This window comes from Helicoverpa armigera, chromosome 19 (genome assembly GCF_030705265.1).
Source record: "Helicoverpa armigera isolate CAAS_96S chromosome 19, ASM3070526v1, whole genome shotgun sequence".
NCBI lineage: Eukaryota > Metazoa > Arthropoda > Insecta > Lepidoptera > Noctuidae > Helicoverpa > Helicoverpa armigera.
Genome location: NC_087138.1, coordinates 406,666 through 433,032, shown reverse-complemented (window position 1 = coordinate 433,032; position 26,367 = coordinate 406,666). Strand labels below are relative to the sequence as shown.

Sequence of the window (26,367 nt, the reverse complement as noted above, 5' to 3'; positions counted from 1 at the left end):
TAACTAGTTTAGAAAATATACTGTGCCAAAGGCTTAATGAAGAAAATGAAATACCTAATTCAATTTGTCAGAACCGGTTTCGTCTTACCAAATACATAATTCTCATATCAAATGTACAAATAACATCACGGTATTACATAAGGGAGATGGCAGAACAATAAGCACAAAATCTTTGCATTGAGTAACGCGTCGGGAATCGAACCGGTCGACCGTGGTCCGCATACTTTCACGGCTAAGCCACCGTGGACATGGGGCTTAAGGTAACTTACCGTGGAATGCAAAAAGACGTTCGTATCAAATAAATTGTGTCACGTTATGCTTTAATATGCAAAAAGGTGTTTAGTTATAAAATACGAACAGTTGTTAGGTAATTTTGTATAACCTCATCGAAACTATGTCAAGCAACGCCATCTGTTGACGTAAATACACAACTTACTCGCAAGCGGCTTACCTAGGTACGTTTTCGGTACACTCATACATTATTGTTTTGTTCGCATTTTGTTTATTCGATAACCGATATTTTTTGCAAGTTGTCAGTACCTAATGGTTGCGGAATTCAACTTACGCAATGAAAACATTGAGGTTCAAGTGTCCTTGAAAACTCTTTTTATTTTCCCAATAGTTAATCTAATTTTACCTATAAATATTGACACGGATCGATCCACCTTGACCCACAATAAAAAATATTTGATCATATAGTATTTGCGGGCTTATCATCGTCAAACAACGCCCCGTATCATGTATCAGTGATAACGATAAAGATAAAATGATTCATTTCAGTGACAAAGAGACGAGCTGCATTACAATACTGTGAAACTGTTCTTTAGAACCTTTTTGTTAAAGCCTTTTATAAAAAAAATAGAAAAAAAACTTTACGTTCGATCGCTGGGCTGTTCGAAGTTAAATTTTTGCGCGCGCTTTTGTTTTCTTTCTAATAACGCTGTGTTAGTGATTGATTATATCAAACGCTTGGAAATTGTTAATTTTATCATTGACATTATTTAGTCAATAAGTTTAGCTATATTTTAACAGTGCTTGGTGTAAGAAGTGTATTTTTTTAAATAAGTGTTAGGACAGTGTGAATATCTACCTGTTGGATTGACTTGAAATTAGAAAAGGTAATTTAAGATGGTAATTCAGTCTTAATTTTGGTTTTACATATTATCTATTTTAAGTACATATTTTCATGAGTTAGTAGACCTGAGTCACGCCATAGGAGAAACCTTGTAATTATTTGTTTGCTAGTCAGAAAGGTTTTAGAACTTAGATAGGTGCCTACTATCAATGGTCCAGTAATCAATGGCAGTAAACACTATACATACAAATTGGATGTCATCTAATTAACTAGGTAAGTAATAAAAATTGCTACGTTCCTTCATACATATTAATAAGAATTAGATACCCATTTGATTTTACACGAATGGTTTCATGAGGATTGCAGTAAGTGGGAGGATTGAAGATCAAAATGTGTAATTAAGTAGGTATAAATTCCAATAAACAGTCATAGCTTCACATTTAACCCAGATTCAGAAATTGCTTAGGTACCTAGTTAGATATTACTGAGTCAACTGCGCGTGCGCGAATTCCTACTTATTTAAAAGTGCAATTTGAAGGATATCACCAGAAATTAGTGTTGATACAAAAAATAATATATAGGTATTAACTAGTTTTCTCCAGCGGTTTCACTCACGTACCCTAGGAAATACTAACTCCGGGGAAACTGAAAAAGAATTGCTCAAAAGAATTGCCCTTTATTCACCACTCTGGTGATTTTTCTGGAAAAAAAGAGGGTTGTCTAAACTCCATCCTTCCCTTCGCCTTCGCCTTCTATAAATAAGAGGGCTATTTAACACTGAAATAAATAAATATATATTCGGTAAAGAATTACAAGGACTAGAGCGATCAAGCAACAATTCACAACATTCTTCCGTAATTCCGTACATAGTAGGTAGGTACCATATTATGTATTTTGCTACGTGCGAGAATCAAACAAAATCAATGCGGGTGGCGTCAAATTGATTGATCATCATAACATTCTTTAGTGTATAGGTATATGTAATTAAAATTATGACATCCGTAGGTACCTATCTACGTAATTGATTTACGTGCATTTATTGGCGTACGAAATCAACGCACGTGTGGGTGCATTCACGCGTTTTCTTTACAGGTAGGTTGTAGGTATGTTGAAGAAAATAAATAGAATCTCTTTCTTATTACCATTTTACCAGTAGGTATGTACCTAATGTGTATTGCTCTTCATTTTCAATCAGCTACGATATGGAAGTTTACTAACAAAATATTTATCTTTCAGTTTGAGTGCAAGTTTAGGTATCTCGCTTATTTTTAACCGACTGCCCAAAAACGAGGAGGTTCTCAAGTCAGGCATCTATTTATAGCCCCAATTACTTAACAATCTTATTTTCTTTCAGGGAGATATGGAGCAATCATGACATCAGTAAACAATTTCCACTAAGAGGAGACACAGCTGAGGGTCAAAATGAGCCTGAACAGATACGGGCAGAGCGTGGATGGGCCTGCTAACAAGGCCAAAGACAGTCCCTGTTACTTCTGCAATGAAATGTTTGAAATGGGACAACTACAGGTAACCAATCCCTACTGCGTTAATTTTATGGTTCACACCAAAGGACCAAAGTTAGCTCGTCCAAATGTCGATCACACTTATACTGTAAAGGCGAAAGTCTGTGTGTAGTAGGTATGTATGCTTGTTACTTCACACGCAAACAGCTTTTATCAAATTAACATGTAGGCAAATCACATAGACGGCTTTTTAGTCAGTAGTACTTCCCTCAGGAAGATCGTGAAACGTAGAAAGTTCAGGTGTAAAGTACCTATATACTTAAATTCTGCACCTCCCTACACTGGTTTCCTTGAACAAATCCCTGCATTGTGATTAATTTTTGTTTGTATAAGTTTCCTTGAATTGGCGTCTATCGACGACATTACACTGGTTTACCACATTCTCCAGATAAGATCTTAGCGAGGTATTCGCTATCGCGGTATTGAAACATGATTAAATTGTCAATATTGTAAAAACGGGAGCGGCTTATATCTAGGGATTACGTGCCCTTTGTCGATTGGTCCTATGTGACGCAGAGATTTATAAAAAAAAGACTCATCAGGGAACATTAATGTGTTCGCGTAATTTATAATTTTGATGGACAGTTGATTACTAGTAGCAAGTAGATAAAACTTTACCAGTTATAATTTGCTATACATAAATGATAAATCTATAACAGCTTGTACCAGAAGTTAATTTCTAATCAAAAGCTCTTATCATTTGTATTGGAAACAAATTGTTGTCAGAAACAAGGAGTGTCCTAGTAGCCTAGTTGTCAACCACTTCACATGCCTAATAGCGATTTAGCTAGAGATAAGGGTCCATTTGAATCCAAACGAACAACGAACTAGAGTAATCATCCTTTCGAAGCCTTTTCAGCATTAAAACTGAAACTGCGCAAGAATTTCTTGAGCTAACTCTAAGTATCTTTGTTCGTTATATCTAAACGCACTGTAATAGTAACTCCACCCTTGATGTATGACCTATCTAAAACAAACAATGGCGTCCTAGCCGATTGTCTTGTTCTCATGTAGATCAGCCCGCAGCCCATGACATATTGTAGTAGATATATAGGTACAAGCCGACGCAGGTGCACTCCCTTTTCCTTCACTCTCATAGCCCGATGGGACTGTAATCCGACACGACTAGAGAGAGATCAGGCGCAGGACCGACATTAAAGTGCTCTCCGAGGCATTGGTGTATCATTCACTAACTTCCAGACTACGGGCTGCTTTGTGAAAGTTTCTTAAACCCACAAAGCGACTAGGACCAGACCTCGAGCATAACATGTCATAGAATAATTAGCTATTTGGACTTATGACATAGGGACTGATGCATTCTTAAAAGTAATACCTCAGAAGAATGGCTATTGAATTACTAAAATAATAGTATTTAGTAATCTGGTTTGAGTTCAGCAAGTCGTGTGGTGCACTTCGACATGTTTTATTTTTATAATAATTTTGGTGTACGTATATTTTGTCAAATTACGTCAAAAAACGTATTTTCTTAAAATGGGACACGCACTGCCAGGGCTGCGGGACTGTTCGCGCGTGTTACCGCGGCCCTGGTACATAGAAAGGAAAATGGTGGGTGTTAATAGAGTCTGAAAAGTGGGACACGCAGGACCAAATTTTGTATTGAAGGACCAAAACGGCTGTTAGTGAGTTCGTGCTTGTATTTTTAACAGAATCATTTGAAGCAGTGCGGCAGTATATTGGAACAGTGTCCACTGCGATGCGGAGCATGGATCCAGAGGAAGCATAAGGAGACACACGTCAAGGAGTGCCCTAAGATGGAGAAGGTAAAATTATCTTGTTATTTGTATGTTGAACAAATAGAGAATTGTAGAAGAGAATTTGACGTAGGTGTGCTGGCGCTGAGATCATCTTCAGAAATCCTTGTGTATTATTATAAATTCAGAATTTCGTAGCTTAAACTTAATAACACAATTCAATGGGTGACTTAAGCCTAAAATGTGGGGAAAAGCTTGCCTTTTAAAGCACTAGATCTTATTTACCATAAGGGTCCGTTCAGACAGAACGGCTCGGCGCGCATTCTTCTTTTCACACAGACCGGAATCGGCTCCGATCGGCTGCGTAAGATGCAATTGGAGCCAAACGTCAGCAAGACCGAGAAAAAGTACGCGATCTGAGCCGGTCGGCTCCTCTTATTATTTTACACCGAGCGCCTTCGAGCATTCTTAATGTCAAAAGCAGTGCATATGCAAAAATAAACCTTACTTCAAATACTAAGTAATCGATTTTCAACGTGTTAAGAATTTGCTCTCTTCTCCGAGCCGGTCTGTCTGGCTCCGAGCCGGTCTGTCTGACCAAATAAAAGCTAAAGCTAACTCTATCTAAATCCTCACGGTCCAGACGCGTAACTCTTCAAGTCACGTGAGCGTGCCAGCCCCGGCGCCGTCGCCGCCGCTGCCGCCCGTCTCCAACCACACGTGGTCGCCTCGCCAAGTGCCCCTGGATGACTGCGTGTCTTACTTGGAGAAAGAAGTCGCTTCGATCAAGTAAGAATGTCATTTAGTTTGTTAGTCTGTTTTGGCCATTCATTTTCTCATCCGGAATAAGTCAACAAGAAAGTCCTGCAGAAAGACTCAACTTATAGTACGTCCTTTTATGTACTCTCTTATAAACTCCTCCTATGTACTCCTTTCATGTACTCTCTTATGTATTCCCTTCTGTAGTCCCCTTATGTACTTCTCTTATTTACTCCCCTTCTGTACTCTCTTATTTACTCCTCTGATGTAGTCTCTTATGTACTCCTCTGATGTAGTCTCTTATGTACTACTTTAATGTACTCTCTTAGGTACTCTATTATGTACGCCTCTGATGTAGTCTCTTATGTACTACTTTAATGTACTCTTATGTACTTCTCTTAGGTACTATCATATGTACTTCTCTTAGGTACTCACTTATGTACTCCTCTGATGTAGACTCTTTTGTACTACTTTAATGTACTCTCTTATGAACTTCTCTTAGGTACTCTCTTATGTGCTCTCTTTTGTACTCCTCGTATTTACTCCCCCTAAGTGCTCTCTTATGTACTCTCTTACGTACTTCCCTTATGTACTCTTTTATGTGTTCCCTTCTGAACTCTCTAAATATAACTTAACGTATGTTTGGAACATATAAACAACATCATCTCTCTAAAGCTGTTCGGTAAAGTAAAACATTACCAACCGTACCAAATCATTCCTTATACCAAATTCCAGACTAGTCCTAACCGAAGAATCAGGTCATCGTGACGTACAAGCCACAGAGCTTGAGAATATTCGCTCAAAGATAGTGCTGGTGGAGGAACGCAGCCAGCACTTCCTGTCCACCCTGGTGTCTCTTAGAGCTGCCGTGGATGATGAGGCTGAACGGTCTGCTAACTGGGCTGCACAGTTCAAACATGATTTGGCGAATGTGCAGTTGGCTTTGCAGGTAATTTTCTTATGGGGGATCATGGTGTGGTAGTAAATTCTATTCTTGAAATAAGATGCAGTTACATACAGAAGTAGCATTATCTGTTTTTTCCCAAAGCCGACATGCGTGTGACCTTTTGAGTGAACCAATTTAAAAAGTTTTTTTTTATTAAGTGTGTCCATGTTTAGTAATCTGTGGTTCTTTGTTTTGGTCGGGTGTTCGAAATGAACAATCGATTGCCATTTCTAATAGAACGGTTGTACATGCGCGTAGCACAGTTCAAACGATTATACCAAACTCACCCAAGTACCCATGCTTTTTTCCCAGGAGCTACAAAGCCAGCAGTTACAAACAGTGATGCGGCTAGAGAGTACAGTGAGTAGCCTGGTGCACGAGCAGCATGAACGAGAACTTTTGGAACAAGCTCTGACGCAACATGACAACAGGATCCGAGCCGTCAACAAGTTAGGTGAGAACAACGTAGGGCTAAGTATACTGCCTTGTGGCATCCCCACATTATTCAGAGAGATAATGCAACTTTAAGAAGCTTGAATTATATCTGTTTGGTATATTAGTCTTAGTAAAGATGTCTAAAGCTTATTTTTATTATAATAAGTATAGTCAATTTATCTGTAAGCGATGTAGCAGCGGCAACAGTGTCAAATGCTTTGAATAAATCTGAGTTCAAACGCCAAGCGAGGTATCTTAAATGAAAAATTAATTGTATTCCAAACATAAAATGGTTGGCACTATTACAATAGTTACTATAACAATTATTCAGAACATTAATGAAAGGTTTTAAGTTGTTACTTTCTAATTGTTTGATTTTCCAGAGGAGGTGATAAGTTACATAAAGCAAACGGTGGAAGAGGAGAGAGAGAGGAACGCGGAAAACCGCGCCGCGCTCGAGAGCGAGCTCGTGGAGGCGCGACGTTCTTCTGAGCAGCTCGCCAATCTAGCTGCCTTGAGGGCACAGCTGCAGGCCACCACTACTGAGAGACCGGTAAGAGAGGTTTTTGGTTTTGATTGAAGTATAATTATGATATAGTAGTTTTCTGATATTTGTGCTATCCTTCTATCCTATCCAGGTATACCATACATAACAGGTTCGGACCTATGATTCGAAAGATCGCGAATCATAATGTATTATTTATATAAAGTGCATAGTGTAATCTGAAATGTCTTTATTTGTTATCATTTATGACATGTCACAATAGTGTCTGGATAGAACGATAACTTTTTAACTACAGGTACTTCTACGTAATCCACGTAGAAAAATACACATAAAAATTTCATTTTTTTTTTGCTGTTGAAAATGTAATATAAAAAAACTTAACTTTTTGCAGACAATAGACCGCATCGCAGTTCTAGAAGTAGCTACCGCCGACGCTCGCGCAGAGGTGTCGGAGCACTCCAGCAAGGTGGACGCGGTACTGAGGGACCTGAGAGCGTTGACCAAGTCCTACCACAAGCTGCGCACTGAGCTCGCTGACTTCCAGGCTAGAGTCAGCTTCGACAGGACTGAGATGGGCACTGATGACGGTATGTAAAAACAAGTATAGCTAAGGAAGAAGCAATATTCCAAAGGCGTAGTACATAAGTCGTATGTTTCGTGGTAGAAGTCGCGAGTTTGATTCCCACTCTTTGCAGTGATGACGTGAACCTACTTTATCTCCTTAGAAAATTGGCATTTTGTTTCTATATCAAAGTGACCGTAACCTGCGAAAACCCCTCGCCTAATTCATGGACAAGTCTATTTAGATATTAAATCTCCATTGATTATAGTTTCATTTTGATGAATAAATCTGACGAAATATCTTTAATTCAAAAGTTTTCCAATCTTCCAGGTCACTTCATCTGGAGGATAGATCGCTTCCTAGAGCGAATGAAAGACGCGAAAGAAAACGACACGGTACTGACCAGTCCTATATTCAGGACCAGCAAATATGGATACACTTTGAAGGTAAGATCAAACAAATTATGTAGCTAATATAAATATCTATGTAAATGAGAAAGTTCTGTTCAGATAAAATTGCAAGAGTCGATCAAACAAGGAATTAGACTGTGGATGAGTGGTCAAAAAATTTATATAGAGCCTAAGTTACAGTGGTAATGGTTATTTAGGTACGAGCCCAAATATCTTACATACGGTATTAACGTGACGAATTCTTTTACCCATTCATCATATACCTAGCCTTTTCCCAACTATACAGGGGTCGGCTTCCAGTCCTGCCTTTCAGACTCCCTCAATCCAGTTCCCTCAGTAACTCTTGGTAAACTAACCCATTCATATAATGTCAAAATTCTGGTGTACCTACTTGGCCAAAAGACTTAACCAGACTCCTTTAAAATTTGAAGAATGTACAGCTAAAGAAAATATTTTCTTCCAGGCGGAATTAAACCTGAACGGCATCGGCAAGTGGAAGGGCCGGCACATCACGTCGACAGTCCGCCTCGTGGCCGGGCCTTACGACGCGCTGCTGGACTGGCCCTGCGACTTTAGCGTCAATATCGTGCTCAAAGACCAGCCTAATAATAGGACCCAGGTGAGGGATATCTTCTTTTGAACTGTCGTAATCTGGACCTTTTTCTTCCCTACCGCCAAGAAGGGTCATTTACTATCTCACTTCTGTTATTTATCTGATACGGAGGATATGAGGGTTGTAAAAGGCAGATTGACGATTGAATTCTTCCGCTTTTTTCCTAAAGATTAAAGTCCAATTGTTTGTTGAAGATGAGACGGCTTGCCCGTTGAAATAATATAATATTACATAATAATAAGATTTTAACAATGTAAAATGATTGTTAGTATTAAGTTAATAGTAACTTATAAAGAGACAGTGTTTTGATTCATTTGATTATTAAATAATCTGTGGGGCCTCAGCGCGGCATTTCCAAACGGGCCAACCGCGTCCGCGTATTTAAAAATTATTTCGGCGCTTGCCCGCACGGCGCGCCCCACTATGGGCGGTAAATTTCGCTCGCCTTTCGTAGGAATTTTTGAAAAATGAAGTTTGTTTTCGGTTTATTTTGAGTATGTAGGATTGTTGGGGACATCAAAGCATACACTAATTAATGGATCTAGGCACTTTAAAAAATATATACACGAAGATAAACGGGTTTGTTCATTTTCAATGTATGGAAATGCACTCTTTTCCTCATAAAACATTTTCTATCCGTGTGGTACAGTTGAAACTTTTCGGGGTTGTTTTTCAAATAATCAATCATCTTGTTCCCGAACGGTCCCGTTAAAAAGTTATGGGCTAAATAAAAATGCCTATTTTGACGATTTTTATCCGTCATCTTTAGGTACTTAAATGACAGTTATTTATTTTTTGTGCATCTTATCAAGTACATAGTACAATAATTATTTACTTTTGACCTTAAATACCCCCACTCCACGAGAAATAGGCACAGGAATACCTCCATTATACTATTTGATTGAGTTTGGCGTCCAGCCGGGGACGCCTTGATTTAGGTATTTTGCTAGAAACAGGCTGTAAGATGAAATGAATGAAAGATCAAGTACTTACAGGATGCCAGGAACACGGGGATCACAGCACCAGAGCACTTTTAGTCGTATTCACAGGTTTAACTTGATTTTTTACACCGCGCGCGCAGTTATCGATGCCGGCCGGCCATTGCTGAGTTTGAAACTGGAGTTTTGTCTATGACTTCAATAGATGGCGTTCGTTGCGCAGTTATGGTTGCGTTCGGTGCTTTATGATTTTGTAGAATAGGGAGGGAAAAGGATGGGAAGGAAGTATCCCAAAGCCTGTTCATATCCCCCCACTTGAAATCACCCAGGGATTTCATAAGATACGGTTTGATAATTTAAGATTTAAGATCGAAGGCCTATGCAGATTCATGTGTCATCATTATAAGATTTTAGTTAATATATATTAATAATATGATACTAGATACGTATAAGTTTTGAGATAGGTGAGTAGTAATAAACATTTAAGAAAATAATTAAGATAACAAGATAATGTGTGTAATAAAAAATTGTGTAGTTAAATTAGTTGTTTTGTTCAATTGGAAGAGTAATCTGAAGCCAGTTATGATGTCTACAATATCTACTTGGAGCTTTGGGCCAGTATAAACAATGTCATTTAAAGAAAGACCGTTAGTAGTTTTAGAGCTAGCATCGAATACTACTCTCAATTTAGTGGTCGTGCTCTCTGGGCGAACGACGCAACTGTGAGGGATGAGATAACGATTGAGAGCTGACTGCAGGTTCAGGTGCAGGATACATATGATTTAAATTCTCGTACTCGCGCATAAAGTTTACATAATCGGATTTAAGTTCAGTCTGACGATTAAGTTTCTTTTCAAGATTAGTAAAACGCGAGAGTGTATTATTGTAAGATTCACCCAATGACTGATCGCCTTCCTTTAAGAGGATAGGTACGACATAACGGCCGTTAGGTTCGCGATAGTTTAGATCTGTGTACATACGTTCGCAGGTATCATTCTCGGGTACGGTGATAATAGCGCGTGGTGGTTCCTCCACTTCCCAAAATTTTTGAATTTGTTCCTCTAATTTAAATGTGGTGGCGACTAAAGAGCACGCTGTGTTCAAGGGTACAGAATTAGAATTGACTGCCCCTGTCAAAATCCAACCGAAAACGCTATGCAAAGCGGTAGGTAAACCGGGCCCCAGATTGATACGTTGACCGTCATAAAATATCGTGGAATAGCTCCGCCCCTATTAATAAATCAATTTTGGCGGGAACATCATAGTCGCGATCAGCTAACACTAGATGTTTGCAGCGTTCTCGAACGACGGATGGTACTTTAACGCTAGGTATTAGAGCTGTGATGTTATCTAATACGACTGGTTTGATATTAAAGTGCGGAGCATCACCATGTACAGGTAGTATAGTGCAGTCTGTCACCCCCTTTACATGTGTAACTGAGTTTTGTCCTAGTCCGGCTATGGTAAGATTACACCGGCGGAGCTTCAACCCAAGTGTTTTTGCGCATGCAGAAAGTAATAAAACAATCCTGCGCCCCACTGTCAACGAGTGCGCGCACGGTATGGTCTGGCTACACGCTCAGTCTTGCCTGCGCAGTCCGGTTTGTGCATTCATGACTGTGCAAAAAGACGGAACACCGTGTAGTGGCCATACGGTGCAGGTAAGCTCGTGCAAACTAACTGTGCAGTCCCTAGTTGATTTGTACAGATCTATGAATTGGGTTAAAATTCTTTAGAATAAATTCTAACATCACTCATTTTTACGACGACGACGTGTACCTACAATATTTCGATATTATAATAATTACGTCGGACTGTTGCGCGGCTTGAATAACCGGCCACACGTTCAAGTAAAACCGTGCAAGTCAAGTTTGCGCAGTCCAAATCTTCAGCATGTCGACGATCGCACAAGCCGCGCTTTCAAGACTGCGCGAGCTACCGTCTCGCCGTCCACACGAGCGCGCTTACCTGCGCAAACAGGTTTGTACAGGCATGCTCGCAGGCAAGACTGAGCGTGTAGCCGGGCCTGTACATTGCGTGCGGCGGTGTTGAACGCGCGCACCTGACAGGTTCCTAGTAAAACCATATCGCGATTGGGAACTGCAGCGTGAGAATGAGCTGTAACGTTCGCTTCAGCGCTGGTGGATGGCGCTGGGTCTATATGCAGCAGGGTATGATGACGTAAACCACACACCGTACAAGTCATTTTTGATAAGCATTTTTCTATGACGTGATTTGTACGTGTTTACGTACGTTTGTACACATATTATTTTTAGTTTTTATGAATGCGAGTCTAGCACGAGTCTAAAGATTGAAAGGTAGGGCACTAATAAATTGAGTGCGCATTATTGCAATGAGCACAAGCAGCACAAGCCACATTTGCAAGTGAGTTAGATTTAGCGAGATAAGATGAGCATTTTTGTCCGCTGCTATTTTGCCCGCGCGGTGCGAGTCCGATCGGAAATTTTGTATACCTACGCGAGTTTACGCGGGGTACTAGAATTATTATTATTTGTAGATTTAGAAGATAGCTGATTAGTTTCTAAGATTTTAACATAATCTTGAAGAAACTTTAACAATTCACAAAAGGTAGGTATTTGCGAAATGTTTGTTTGAGTTTCGAATCGAATGCGCGTGTCCGGATCGAGCGAACGCGATGTTAAATAAAACAAAACAAAATCACCCAAGTTTTCGATTTTCATTGATTGGAGAGCATGGTAAGCCTCATAAGCCTCACCTGTTAACTTTTTCAGATCTTGGAAGTTGCCTGATTTTACAGCTGGCAGGTTGAAAAATTTATCAAGATATGACAAAGCTATAAGACGCTTGTTTTGATAACGCTCGATTAAACTATTAAAAACGACTTCGTAATTATCGGCGGTCATCGGAACTCCTTTGACAATAGACAAAGCGGGGCTTTGTAAACAAGACGCTAAATAATGAAATTTTTCTATTTTGCTATCGAATTTAGGCAACTCAAGTTTAGGAAGCCGCGCGTTACGTCCCGAGTTAGATTTTACTTCCGCTCGCTCTAGAACCGATGACGTATGCGAGGACGTTCCGTCGACGCTGCCGCTCTTCTCGGTAGTAGGCAAGTTGGCCGCTGCACTGATTATGGCATAGTACAAATCATCAAACGAACTCAAAGATTTTTGGGACACTTGCGCATCAGGTTTTATAGCTAACTCCAATGCTTGTATTTTACTACATAGCGAAACAAATTCTTCGCGAATTGAATGTATCCGAGAATATCTCGCCTTGAACGACGATACCTTTGAATGATCTGGAATCATAGCTATTGATAAGTCATAAAGGATTTGAATATCACGATAGACATATTCGCGTTGAGATTGAAGAATTTTTAGTTTGCCCTCCTCCATTTTGTTTTGTAAAGTATGTAGGTATTAAGAAATCACGTATGAAATGCGAACCTAAGTTGAGATTGTATTAGGTGTGAATCAATACGTTTAGGTGAAATAGTTTTAATTGTGATAAGTTATATTCATATAATAAGATAGTAAACAATTTACTTTGTAAATAGTTACGAAAATTATTGTAATATAACCCGACTAAATGAAGATGACCTGTGAATCCGCATAGGTTACTCACGGCGAGTATGACTAACAATATTTAGTAGGGTAATACTTTTAAAATTGAAAAATCTAGATAATCTCAGAGTTTTCGATAGAAATTGAACCTGAGAATGCTTGAATAAACTGTAATCTACAGGTATTCGCGCTCGAAATGGACCACAAATATGATTGAGTTTGGCGTCCAGCCGGGGACGCCTTGATTTAGGTATTTTGCTAGAAACAGGCTGTAAGATTAAATGAATGAAAGATCAAGTACTTACAGGATGCCTGGAACACAGGGATCACAACACCAGAGCACTTTTAGTCGTATTCACAGGTTTAACTTGATTTTTTACACCGCGCGCGCAGTTATCGATGCCGGCCGGCCATTGCTGAGTTTGAAACTGGAATTCTTTTGTCTATGAGTTCAATAGATGGCGTTCGTTGCGCAGTTATGGTTGCGTTCGGTGCTTTATGATTATGTATAGGGCTGCCATTTCGAATTTCGCCAAACCCGGACAAATATTTAAAAAAACCCGGACATTTGGCGTAAATCGCATTTTTTCCCCGGACCAGTCCGATTTTTTTTTGTTTAACAAAACAAGACCTAATTTTTAATATTACCATATTACTTAAATTCAATGAGGTCCTTCCTTTAAAATTTTTGAGTTTTGGGTCACTAAAGCACCTAAACTTGTATAATAAAAAAATCCGCAAAGTGAAGAAGCCGCAAGCGAAGCGAGCGCAAAATTTTTTGAATATTGGGATATTGAAGTAGCTAAACGTAAAAAAAATGTGTTAAGAAAAGAAGCCGCGAGCGAAGCGAGCGCGAAAATTTTGGAGTTTTGGCACACTTCGACTTCTGCATTATTAGGCGCCCGGGTAATTCGCATACCCAGGCACCATAGGTTAAGATGGCCCTATGAAAAATGTCCGGGTTTTCCCCGGACACTTCTTGAAACCCCGCCCGGACGGCCTCCAAACGAGGACAAATCCGGGGAAACCCGGACGGATGGCAGCCCTAATTATGTAGAATAGGGAGGGAAAAGGATGGGAAGGAAGTATCCCAAAGCCTGTTCACTAGTGGTTGCTGTTTTTTTACTAAAACAGTCGGCAAATATCAGTACTGATCTACTGACTGAGTGCGACAGGTGTTCCGTATTACAGATTCCATAGAACACATTCACCTTAAGTGCATTTCCTAGAATACCTTGATTTTAAAGTACTCACATGAACAATAAAATCAACAAAATCTATGGGTTGTGATGTTTTTCCTTGTTATGGTGCTTTAACTGACGAGAAAAGGAAGTGTTATGTAGAACAAAGAGATATGCAAATAACTGACACACAAGTAAAGCTACATATTGCATACCGAGCTGAATTTAAGAAATCCACAACATTTCTGAAAGAGACGAGTACTGAAATCACATAAATTGAACCACATTTCACCTTTTCATATTTCGCTTGATCACATCCTATGTTACCTGGTTGATATCATAAAAACTTTTCTGAACTCTGGTCCATGAAAGCACTTCCCCAAACCATTTTTTAAAGGCTTTGCACCCATTTCTTATTTCCCCAGGCCATGGACATAGTAAAATCCCTGCAGCTTCGTCGCAAGTCGTCCTCCAAGCGTCACGACTATGACGACGCAGAAGACGACAGCCGCAAGTCTTCGGAACAACTCGACAAGACCGTCACGCAGATGAAACGACAGTACATCTTCATACCACACACAAGTCTCGATAAGTTCGAATATGTTAAAAACGATGTCATGTTCATTGAGTTCATTGTTAATCAGTAATTTTCGAAAAAAAAAACTATTTGTAAATCTTCTTCTTGCCCTGTTACCAATTTTAATTGTGGTTTCTTGGAACCTAAGCTAGATTTCATATATATATATATTTTATAAAATTTTGCCTTGGTGACATCTATGTAAACTATAAGACATAACGTTTGTATCTATTGACTATTTTGTAACGTAAACTAATCCACCTTGAAATTAAGACTATTTAAACATATTCTCTCTAAATTGTACAATGAAATTATAAATGTAAATCAAGAAATATATTTGCTGTATACATATTTTTATTTAATAAAACCAAGTATTTTATACTTATTACATAGAATTAGAAAAATGAATAAAAATATTTTTGTTCAAACAATAACAATTCCTGGATGTTTTTTTTTAAACGTGTATAAGACTTATTTTATAAACCTTATTGATATTTTTTTTATTGAAATGGCACTACGATAGTCATTAGTATAGAATTGAATCAAAAACTCCGAATCTTAGATTCTATTTTGTAACATCTACTGTCTATGAAATAACACCGAGATTGAATTAAATTCTGAAATTCTACTTTGAAAAATGCTTCGTAATTTAATCCAAGTTATTTTATTATGTACTTGTATATTATGAATTAGACATCAAATTCTACCTTAAGTCCTGTAAATGCAATTACGGAATACACATTTTGATATATCATAATATTTTCGAAAAATCTGATTACTACATTTTTTTTATATCATGGACAGATATTATACTAGTCAATTTATCACGAGAAAAGCTCGATTATTTTATATGTCAATGATTGGTTATTATAATAGACAATAAAATTATTGAATTGGTTAAATATGTACATCGATATGGAATCTACCAATTTATTACTTTAATACTGAGAGCATAAGGTTGATTATCTGGTTTTAGAAGTTACGAACTGGTACTACAATGACTGAAAAAATATTAGTATAAATGCAAACATTTAAGTACAGGTAATTTCTCAAATTGAATGATCAAGTGTAATTCATAAAACTGGTGATATTGTAAAATAACCACACTGTGAACACCTATGCAGTATCGTATACAAACGTGCATAACATTATGCATCTTGGTGAATTATTTTGCAAATTTTATTTGCGCAAACTCTGCGCTAAATTGCGTATGATTTGGTTTAATTGCACAAACTCTGTGTTAAATTGCGCAAAAACTGCGCTACATTGCAGGATGTCATTTCGCAAATATCTTGAGTGTTGTATGATATGGAGGTGTTTAGAGCAGTGACTTATACTGCGCGAGGAACTCCTCCTCCTCAGTGAGGGAGGTGTCGAGGTAGTCGTCCTCCTCGGTGCGGATGGCCGCATTCAGTCGCCGCAAAGCCAGCTCACGCTCTTTCTTCCTGCAAACGTAAAAGAACTATGTAAAAAAGTCGCCTGTGTAGAACGCTCAAAATTGCGATATAATAAGACCCTGCATACGTTAAAAACAGGCATAGTACTGACTACAAACAGGGCCTTTACAAGCAGTTACGAATGGCAAAAATATATAACAGGTTTGATTCTAGTTGTCCAAAAATAGCTTCCAATGGACAAGAAATTCCATACTGTTTTAAAAATAGTAGGTATTACAGTTCAATATGTACTGATCCATACAGTAATAGCATACTAAGATTATGTAAAAAAAATATACCTCTTCTCTCTCCTGTGCTTCTTCGCCTTCCTCTTAGAAACTGCACCAGAACTAGTCGACGGATTGTCGGGATCGTCACCTATTTAGAAATGTTAATATTACTATACTTTAATCCCATTAATCAGCATAATATTTAACATCACATAATGTTTTAATTTTAGTCATCACACAACAGAAATATTTGGAACAAAAAATATAGATAGCGGCAATTGTTATATGCATGCGCTTACGCACTGAATGCGGTTTATTTTGCTTTTGTTACTTACGCCGAGTCCGTACTGGTCCTGGCATGAAACAAACAGTAATCATCTTTCATAATGATTTTAATTACACAAATTAGATTCATATCTACATCTATGCTAATAGGTATTATAAAGCATAAGTTTTTCTGCTGAATACGTTAATATCAGAAACTACTGACCTAATTTGAAAAAATATGTCAACCCATTATCAACGAAGGCTTTAGAGGTGATCTTTTATCCGGGAACGCGAACTAGTTCATGTATCACATTGGCTCAAATGACAAGAGTTTTTAGAACTTGAAAAGCCATTTCTGCTAAGTTTTGAAAAAAAAAACCCATGTTATACTGACTTAGTACGACCTTTCCCCCGCCGGCCACAAGCCTGTCCACAGCCCCGCTGATGTGATTCCTGGACAGCCGGAGAGCTGTCTTCGCCTCCTCAGTGTCGTAGCCCATTGCCTCCAACTGTACAATAAGAAAATATTTTACTAAGAATATATTTCACTATGATAAGTAAGGGAAGAGGCTAGCCACATGAATGTATCTGGAAAGTGCCGAGGTATGTACATTTCGCGGTAGGTTGTGTAGGTACAACTCAGTATTTATAGAAATGCCGACAACATTAACGCCTGTTTTCTTAAAATAACTGTTTATTATGATTTTTTGCCTTCAATATCAAAGTTAATAGTTGTTTTAAGGAGAACGGCCTTTTATGTTATTGATGAAAATGGGTCTATAAGGCACTTTCGGTACGCAATTACACCCGGTGACAAGAGTTGAGTTTTTAGCGTCATGATGTGGGACAAAATGTTCACTATACAAGCTGTTGATTTGCATCCGTGCCATAGTCAAGGACGTAAATATGCTAATGATTCTCGACCCAAATCAACGAAAAAATGGGTAGGTAATTTTTTCTTGTTTTTTTCTTATTTACGTATATCCGTCAGTGTAACCCAGCCGTACTTTAATTCGGCGCGTGTGTTACTAGCCTTACTACCGCGCTGCGCACTCACACAAACGCAAACGATACATGCACAAAGCATACGCAACGATCGTTCAATAAAAATCGTAGATCATCCAGCGTACCCAAATTCACCCAATCACAGTGCGAGTACTCCCACACACTCGCCTCGCCGCTCCCCGCGTGCCCTTGAAGCCGGAACAAACAAGCGCCGACGGCAAGCAGTGTGTTTGATGTCGCCGCCGCTGCTGCGTACGTGCGCTTTGAATTCCGCGACGTGTAGGTACAAAGTGCGAGATGACGGAAAACTACACGAACACGAGTTGGTGGCGATGGTCCGCCTGTATGCCATCAGTGACAACAGTGTACTAACAGCCATCCATCCTCCGAGCCTTTTCCCAATCATGTTGAGGTCGGCTTCCAGTCTAACCGGATTCAGCTGAGTACCAGTGCTTTACAAGAAGCAACTGCCTATCTGACCTCCTCAACCCAGTTACCCGGGCAACCCGATACCCCTTGGTTAGACTGGTGTCAGACTTACTGGCTTCTGACTACCCGTTACGACTGCCAAGGATGTGCAATGACAGCCGTACTTACCTACCTATGTTCCGGGAAATGTTTACCGACCGGGAACCCTCATCACGGAGGGTCATGCTGGTCATGTGACAGACTTATGTGCTAGGACCGTTAACTTAGTGCTTTCGATACATTAAAAACGAATGTGATAGTGTTATGTTAGCTGAAGGACAACCAGCTACTTCGTCGTGCTCGATTGTGCCTAGCATAGAGTGTGAAGGTGACCGCTTTGAACAGTACCTCCGGGTAACTAAACTAGGTAATTTATTTATTTGTACATTTTGTAAATACGTAGTCAGCTTAATCAATTTTATTAGTGTAAATAAGTTGATTTCTTAACCACGCCAATAATACCTACGAGCCGAAAGAATCACCTCGTGCCTACACTTAACTAACACATCTTTCACCAATTTAATCGAAAAGTAAAAACAAAATTACTACGAAATCTTTACGCTGAATGTTAAAGCAAACCGAAAATGTTATCAATCAGCTGTTAACAGGTCAGTGAACTTTCCTTTAGCGCACTAGTATTACGTCATTAATAAGATTTCCGTGTTCCAAGGTCCTAAGACCGTTAAGAAGGAAGCAAAATTTCTAATTATTAACCAATTTAATTCAAAAATAAAAACTAAATCACTGCGAAAACTTTATGCTGAAAGATAAAGCAAAACGAACATTTTATCAATCAGCTGTTAACATGTTAGTGAACTTTCTTTCGCGCACTAGTATTGCTTATTACTGTAGTTAATAAGATATCTGTGTTAAATTTATGCTCAAAAATTAGTAAGTAAAGTAAAACGAAGTTAATGACAATAATGAAGGTGATTTTCGAAGCTTTAGGTAAAATGATTGCTATCGCGTATCACTCGGTCTCGCTCGCTCGCGCGCTCGCGCTGTCATGTCGTAGATAAGACACTCACACATCGACACTCACGCACACACGTAGGCATTAGTTTTCTCTGTCTACGCACACATAGCTGCCATCACGCACACACTGTGTCCGCGGGGGAATTCTGTTATGATTTGTGTTTAACCGTGGGCTAAATTCTGAAATACCATGAAATTACAACATCAAAAAAAGCAGCGCATATTAGCTTTTTCCCACCTACCGTAATTCAAATCGATTATTTACGTATTTAATTTTAACCTCCTTGACTATGGCACGGATGCAAATCAACAGCTTGTAGAGTGTATACGAGGCTTAACAGATAAATGAGGAATAGAGTCTTCAGATAAATGATTGTGAATTGGTGTGAAGTTACCTCAGCGACTAGTTTGTTGTCAGGTTCCACCTGTGAGTCTTCCGAGCTGGGCGTAGACGCGTCGTCGGATGAGAGATCGCTGTCCGCCAACTGTTACACAAAAGGATTATTTATTTATTTATTTGAGATACTAACAGTTATTGCATTAAGTATAGGAAAAATCGATACATGCGAAAAGTTACAAGCTAAATTCATAACCAATTACAGGCAAACACCATATTATGTTATGCGACGATGGAACAATAAATATGAGGTTACTGGTGCATTGAAGCAATTAGGTGCACTTAAGTTACAATAAGTGCACTGTAGCTATATTAGAGGTGTACTGTAGCTACACTAGATGCACAAAGGCTACACTATATGCACTAAGGCTACACTATGTGCACTAAGGCTACACTATGTGCACTAAGGCTACACTATGTGCACTAAGGCTACACTATGTGCACTAGAGCTACACTATGTGCACTAAGGCTACACTATGTGCACTAAGGCTACACTATGTGCACTAAGGCTACACTATGTGCACTAAGGCTACACTATGTGCACTAGAGCTACACTATGTGCACTAAGGCTACACTATGTGCACTAAGGCTACACTATGTGCACTAAGGCTACACTATGTGCACTAGAGCTACACTATGTGCACTAATGCTACACTATGTGCACTAAGGCTACACTATGTGCACTAAGGCTACACTATGTGCACTAAGGCTACACTATGTGCACTAAGGCTACACTGTGTGCACTAAGGCTACACTATGTGCACTAAGGCTACACTATGTGCACTAAGGCTACACTATGTGCACTAAGGCTACACTGTGTGCACTAAGGCTACACTTGATGTGCACTAAGGCTACACTTGATGTGCACTAAGGCTACACTATGTGCACTAAGGAATGCGAGTAGACTCACCAGCTCGGGCTGTTCCTGTATGAGCCTGACGGCCTCGGCGGCGTGGTTGTTGGAGTTGCGCAGCGCCAGCGCCGCTAGCCGCCGCCCGTACCCCATCCCCACCAGCGCCTCCACCAGCGCCGCACTCACTGCCGACCCGTCCGCACACACTCCCAGCGCCCGACGCTGTCTGTGTCACACGGTAATGTAATACAATACTCCACCAGCGCCGCACTCACTGCCGACCCGTCCGCACACACTCCCAGCGCCCGACGCTGTCTGTGTCACACGGTAATGAAATACTCCACTCTTCGTGTATATTTCCTACCTGTCCCGTCGATGTGCCTCCCGTGCCCGTTCTCTCTGTTGTCGTCTATCAGCGAGGTAGTGATGAGCTCGCTCGCGGTCGCCGGCGGCGGCGCGGAGGCCGCTGCGGGCGGCAGCACGCGACCAGCCCAGCTCCATCAGCGTCAGTACTGAATCCTCGTCCACCTGACACGTAAGTACGTAAATATTTATATTTTGTATTGAAAAGTTTATCGGATTTAATTTGAAATAAGAACTTTCAGAGTTACTCGGACATCATTTTTAATTAAGGCGAGGAAGTGGTCAACAATAATTCCATAACCGGCACGCGCATCTAAGGCGCCAAAAGGGGTCGGAGCGTCTGAGCGGGGCGAGGATAACAATACGCGCGCTAGCTTATAACTAAAAGTCGTAAGCGACAAAATGGTTTTGTAATTTTAATATTTAGAAATGATAATTTAATAAAAATTCCTACTACAATTTTAAAGAGTATGTATATACTCAACTACTAAAAAAGTTAAGAGGCTTAAATCGGTCCCGTTTGCCCATAATATGTGAATCTCTTTTTAAAAAGAGGTATGTTTGATATATTTTTCTCTGTTATAAAAGTTACCTAATCATGTTTCTACAACTAACAAAATAAGGCTTATATCATGAACTTTCAGGTAACCAAGTTGTATTTTGATCCGTTTTGTATTTACTGAGAAAAATTGACATCCTTGGCGCCAAAAATTCCAATTCGTCCTCTTAATTTGAAATATAACCTCGAAAATAAGATTACACCTCATATATTAGTTAGGATCTCCAACAAAAGATGTACACATAACATAACATAGGTTAACTAGGTTGAGGAGATCAGATAGGCAGCCGCTCCTTATGGCACACTGGTACTCAGCTGCATCCGGTTGGATTGGAAGCCGACTCTAACATAGTTGGGAAAAGGCTCGGGAGATGACATACCCTGAGCGCGTTGAGCTCGAGCTCAGCTCGGGCGAGCTTGTCTTTAGCGATGGCTCGCTTGTTCTGGTGGTAAGCCACGATGCCCTGCAGCAGGTACAGCCGCATCAGCAGGACGCGCTCGTTTGCTGCAAGTCATACCATGCTGTATACACAACTATACACCAGTTAAGTAGGAAGTCAACTTGAATAAAGAACAAACAGACATAATAAAGAGTCATATCAAATGCCTATTCAAACGGAAAATTTGTGTCCACAAGGATAGTTCATTGTGGACATTATTTTTGAGTCGCCAAGCGCACCAGCCTCAATTAATGCGTATGAACAGCCACCACCTCAGCAGCAATGAAAATTATATAGCCACTCTATTATTTTATTTTATTTATTTACAATTGTGTATTGCATGTACTTTATGTTATTTAACCAAAACACCTGTACCTAGTACCATGTCTCGGTAAATAAAGATTCTTATTCTTACAAACATTGATGAAAACATACATCCAACATACAAATTACATTAAAAATCAACTCTAATACACACAAAAAAACTTGACACACTTACCAGCACTGCCCTTCAAAGCGATCAGCCTCTGATGATCTTCCCCATAGGTATCCGTGAAGGCCTTCTCCGCGTTGGCGAGCCTCTGGCCAGCATCAGCCGCGTGGGGCAGGCTGCGCAGACAGAGGTAGCACCAGGATATGTCCAGCTGCAGCACTGCCCAGTTGTCCACTGTCCTCAGGATCGAGTCACGGCATTCACTGGGAAAGGTGTTTGAAGTTAGGATGGTGGAAATTGTGCCACAGGCAATGCTGTAGATTGATAAAGAGTAAGTTGTCACAGTCAGGGTGGGATAACTGTTCTGTGAAAAGTGGGCTAATCCTTTGTTTTTCTTACATTTCTTAGATACGGAGGGTGGTCTTTGCTGAGGATTTAGCATTGAACAGACTCCTACATAATTATTTTGATACCCTCTATTGATACAGAAGGGTGTCTGATGTTGTCTGACAACAAACCTTACCAGGGAGTTTTGTATTATTTACATACTACATGTATTATGTACTGGATAGTGGTGGACATTGGAGGTCCAAAAGTAACTCATGTTTAAAGCTAAAGTATATGGTATACAGATGGTTTAGTTCAATGTAGGTGGGCCATACTTGTGTGTTGTAAAAAGTTGAAAAAAAAATTGTTTTTGCCTTTAATTCCACCCTACCTACCCAAGATGTCTATCAGCCTCCAACAGCAGCACCAGCGCTAGCGGGTAGTCGTGCTGCTTGGCCGCAATTCGGCCGCGCTCGTGCAGCGCCAGCCCCACCAATAGGAAGCGTCGCTCAGCTGCTGGTAATTCCACTGCCTTGCCCGACTGGTCTTCTATCTGAGGAGTCAAGGAGCCATCACAGAGGTGTGGAATCACAAATGTTGTGTATGGTAGAATAATTGGGAAGTAATAGGGGTTAAAGTATGAAATTGCCGATTTGTACTGAAAACCTAAATTGAATTTTTTTTTAATTTTTAACAAACTTATTTAATCAAAATAGTTGCCATTATTATCTATACATTGCGGTCATCTAATAAGAAGGTCATTTATGCCTTTACGATAGAACTCTGAGGATCTAGACTGCACAAACAGTGTGAAAGAATTTTGTTCTGCCTCCTGGGAAGAAACTTCTTGTGACGTAGATAATTGTCCAAATCACAAAAAAAAATGGTCGTCCGTTAGAGCAAGGTCTGGCGAATATGGAGGAAGACGAATAGTTTCCAACTGCAGTTCCTGAAGAGTTAAAACGGTTTATTTTGCTGTATGAGGCCTCGCGTTGTCATGGAGCAATAGCGGTGAAGGTCGATTCATGAGTCGTGGCTGTTTTACTGCTAATTTTTTCAACATTATTCGGTGTTCGGCTGGGTATCTGGGTAGTTTGACTAGGATCGGCGTTCACCGTCTCTCTTAATTTCTCGTTAATCACCTGTCAGGCGGTCTTTCTCATGGCTCGTTCTTCAAGTCGAAGTTTCCACCACGAAAGCGTTTAATCCAAAATCGCACGGCGCGTTCTTTAGCAGACACCTCTTCAAATGCAGCATTGATATTGCGGGCTGTTTCTGCCGTTTACTTCCGCGTCGGAATTCATATTCAAAAATTACTCAAATTTTCGCAGTGTCCATCTTTCTTGTTTAAGTTGAATAACAAAAACAATTGAACATCGATAATCAAATGTTTCACATTTTTTAAAAGAAGAACATCACAGAAACCACGTGAAAAAAGTTTCATTCGAAAACCTCAAACCATGAAGACTCTATGGCAATTCAAAAACCTACTAGAATAAAACGGCAATTTCATACTTTAACCCCTAATATTACAGTCGCAAAGCAGTATACGACTTGAACAATGTTAAATACCTAACACAATCTTGTACATAGCCTTTTAAAAGAAAGCCGCAAGCTGAAAATGGATACTATATATAGATGTTCATAATTACTCGATTAAGAGAGAGGCCGAATAAGGTATTTATTAATACAAAATATGCACACATATTTTTAGTTTCATGATTAGCAGAATTTATTTATTTATTTCAATGACCGCCAGGTTAGAGTTCTGATTGTATACATACAATCGCAATAGCAGTCGCAAACGCATCCACATGAAAAACAGTCAACTGCTTCAGCATGTTATACCTTCATATACTCATCATCATCAGCCAGTTCGTCCACGTACTCGGACAGCAGCGTGGCATCATCACGGACTGTCTTCATTTCCATGTACATTGTGTCTTCTTTCTTCACCTCCTCAGGAGTTTCTGTTGGCATTACATTTCTGATGAAGTTTTTATTTTTACCTTTTTTTATTATTTTTGTAAATATGTAGATTAGGTAGGATATGTTATTTACTTATGTAAAAATACTTGGTAAGTGAATAAATAAGTTGTGAAGATACTGGTAAGAGTATATGAATGTACTGCATGTTTCAGTTGATGGTGAACCAGAAATCTAATGATCATAATTATTTTTTTTGTGCTATATTCAAGCTATGTAATATTACTGAGAATACTATTTAAATCTGAAATATAAAGTAGCTTGGGCACTTATATTTTGTTTACTTTATTTCAGGCAACTAAGCCCCATAGAAAATAGACAAATGTCTTAAATGTAGGTTCCGCAGCCAAAAATAATATTTACTTCCTACACTTGTACAAATACAAACCTGCCATGACAAGTGCCATCAAGGTGGCTCCATTCTTTAGGCCCTGCTCCTCAAGGCTAGGTGTGGGCTTCATCACCTTTCCATTGAATATCAGTTTGACCCTGTGTGATAATACTTCTTTTAGAATTACGTTTCTTGCATTAATGGTTCTGTGCAGATAGATTTGAATACAAAATGTAGTCTTTAAATACAGCCCGAGCTTATAAAAACATGTGAGATTTCATGCTATTGTTTATTCTTAGCTAGTATCAATTATCTGCTCCTTAATTTCAGATATTTCTAGAACTCATATTCTAAATGTTGCACCTAAAGTAAATAAGTTAAAATTAGATATCACAGGATGTGACTTATCACATTTTGAAGAACATATCGTTTATCAATCAAGAGTTTCTATTTTTAGGCATGACAACAAACAGATAAAATAAATCAGACTAAACAAAAACATACCTATTTTCTGCAACACCAATTTCAGTAGCAATAGCAGAAATTAACTCCGACCCCATCACGTCTAACTTTTTCTGAAGCTTTATCATCCGAGGCTTTTCTCCCGGTATGGTGGCCTTGATCCTGAATGCTGCAAACCCGGTCTCCTTGTACTCCGCATTTTCTTTAGATCTCTCCAGTGAATGCAGCTGCAGTTCCCGTAATGCTTGATGCACTACATCATTTTCCAGTGACAAGTCCTTCGCATATTTTTCGGCAAGATCCTGTCAAAACAATGGAGGATTGTATTGGAGAAACAATTGGAATTTTATCTTTCCCCATCATTTCATCTATTACATTTCATTTATTCTTATGAAATCCCCCATATTTCATTTATTACATACAAATTAAGATTCTTATTTCTTACAGGTGACATTGAATAGATATAGCAATCAAATCGAATTTTTCCTGCTCATGGGGATTACCTATGAATCATAGCCTAATATTATTTGGCTAACTATTTGCCTTAGAAACAGACACTTCGATAAAAGGTTAAGAGGTCATTTTTTTTCCAAAATTTTCATTTCGTATTTATTATTTGAAGTCTCCCATAAAAATGCATTTATAATTATAAGTAGGCTGCTGTTTAAAAACTAAAGTATTTTTTTGTTCGCCGCAAAGCAGACATCAACAAAGACCTAGGTAGACCTATAATATACATACCTTAAAATTTTGTGTGATTTCACTATCTTGGGTGATATACGGCGCCTCCCATAACTTTACCTTCTCTTCGTTCAGTTTAGCGCGTAGTTTTATCAACAAATCTTCATGTTGGAGATTAGTCTCCATTTTTATTGAGACACAAAGAAATAATAAATAAACAGAATGATTCGCAAAAAACTATTTTTCACGAATTTCAGTTCGGTATCTGACAAGACAACAGTGACAGCGAACTGACAGCTAAAACTAAACTGACAAGTGACAGTAGCAGATGAGAGGCAACGGCTTGTTCGTTTCAAATCCTTTTGTTTTT

The 26,367-nt window shown here is 39.2% G+C and overlaps 2 protein-coding genes across 5 annotated transcripts; one reads left to right on the top strand and one right to left on the bottom strand.

The window, feature by feature from the left end:
- The first annotated feature begins 787 nt into the window (after positions 1-787).
- Positions 788-15,221, top strand: LOC110380325 (TNF receptor-associated factor 1). 3 transcript variants are annotated; one of them, XM_049841594.2, is made up of 11 exons: positions 788-1,118; positions 2,430-2,602; positions 4,266-4,379; positions 4,954-5,099; positions 5,805-6,018; positions 6,328-6,469; positions 6,834-7,003; positions 7,347-7,542; positions 7,848-7,963; positions 8,391-8,546; positions 13,334-13,438. In XM_049841594.2, exons 2-11 carry the CDS (start codon positions 2,498-2,500, stop codon positions 13,373-13,375), a joined length of 1,401 nt encoding a protein of 466 aa, XP_049697551.2. In that variant the 5' UTR covers positions 788-1,118; positions 2,430-2,497; the 3' UTR covers positions 13,376-13,438. The 3 variants fall into 3 exon arrangements, with proteins under 3 accessions (XP_049697551.2, XP_063895426.1, XP_049697549.2); XM_064039356.1 differs by lacking the exon at positions 13,334-13,438 and adding an exon at positions 9,536-9,938; XM_049841592.2 differs by lacking the exon at positions 13,334-13,438 and adding an exon at positions 14,633-15,221 and having other exon boundaries at positions 789-1,118.
- On the bottom strand, positions 15,121-26,367 carry LOC110380324 (NEDD8 ultimate buster 1). 2 transcript variants are annotated; one of them, XM_064039354.1, is made up of 14 exons: positions 26,058-26,367; positions 25,359-25,618; positions 24,912-25,012; positions 24,386-24,507; positions 22,933-23,090; positions 22,277-22,473; positions 21,718-21,842; positions 20,780-20,943; positions 20,473-20,641; positions 19,561-19,650; positions 17,112-17,226; positions 16,786-16,803; positions 16,520-16,598; positions 15,121-16,229 (listed from the first exon to the last, which is right to left on the bottom strand). In XM_064039354.1, exons 1-14 carry the CDS (start codon positions 26,181-26,183, stop codon positions 16,103-16,105), a joined length of 1,851 nt encoding a protein of 616 aa, XP_063895424.1. In that variant the 5' UTR covers positions 26,184-26,367; the 3' UTR covers positions 15,121-16,102. The 2 variants fall into 2 exon arrangements, with proteins under 2 accessions (XP_063895424.1, XP_063895425.1); XM_064039355.1 differs by lacking the exon at positions 16,786-16,803 and having other exon boundaries at positions 26,058-26,366.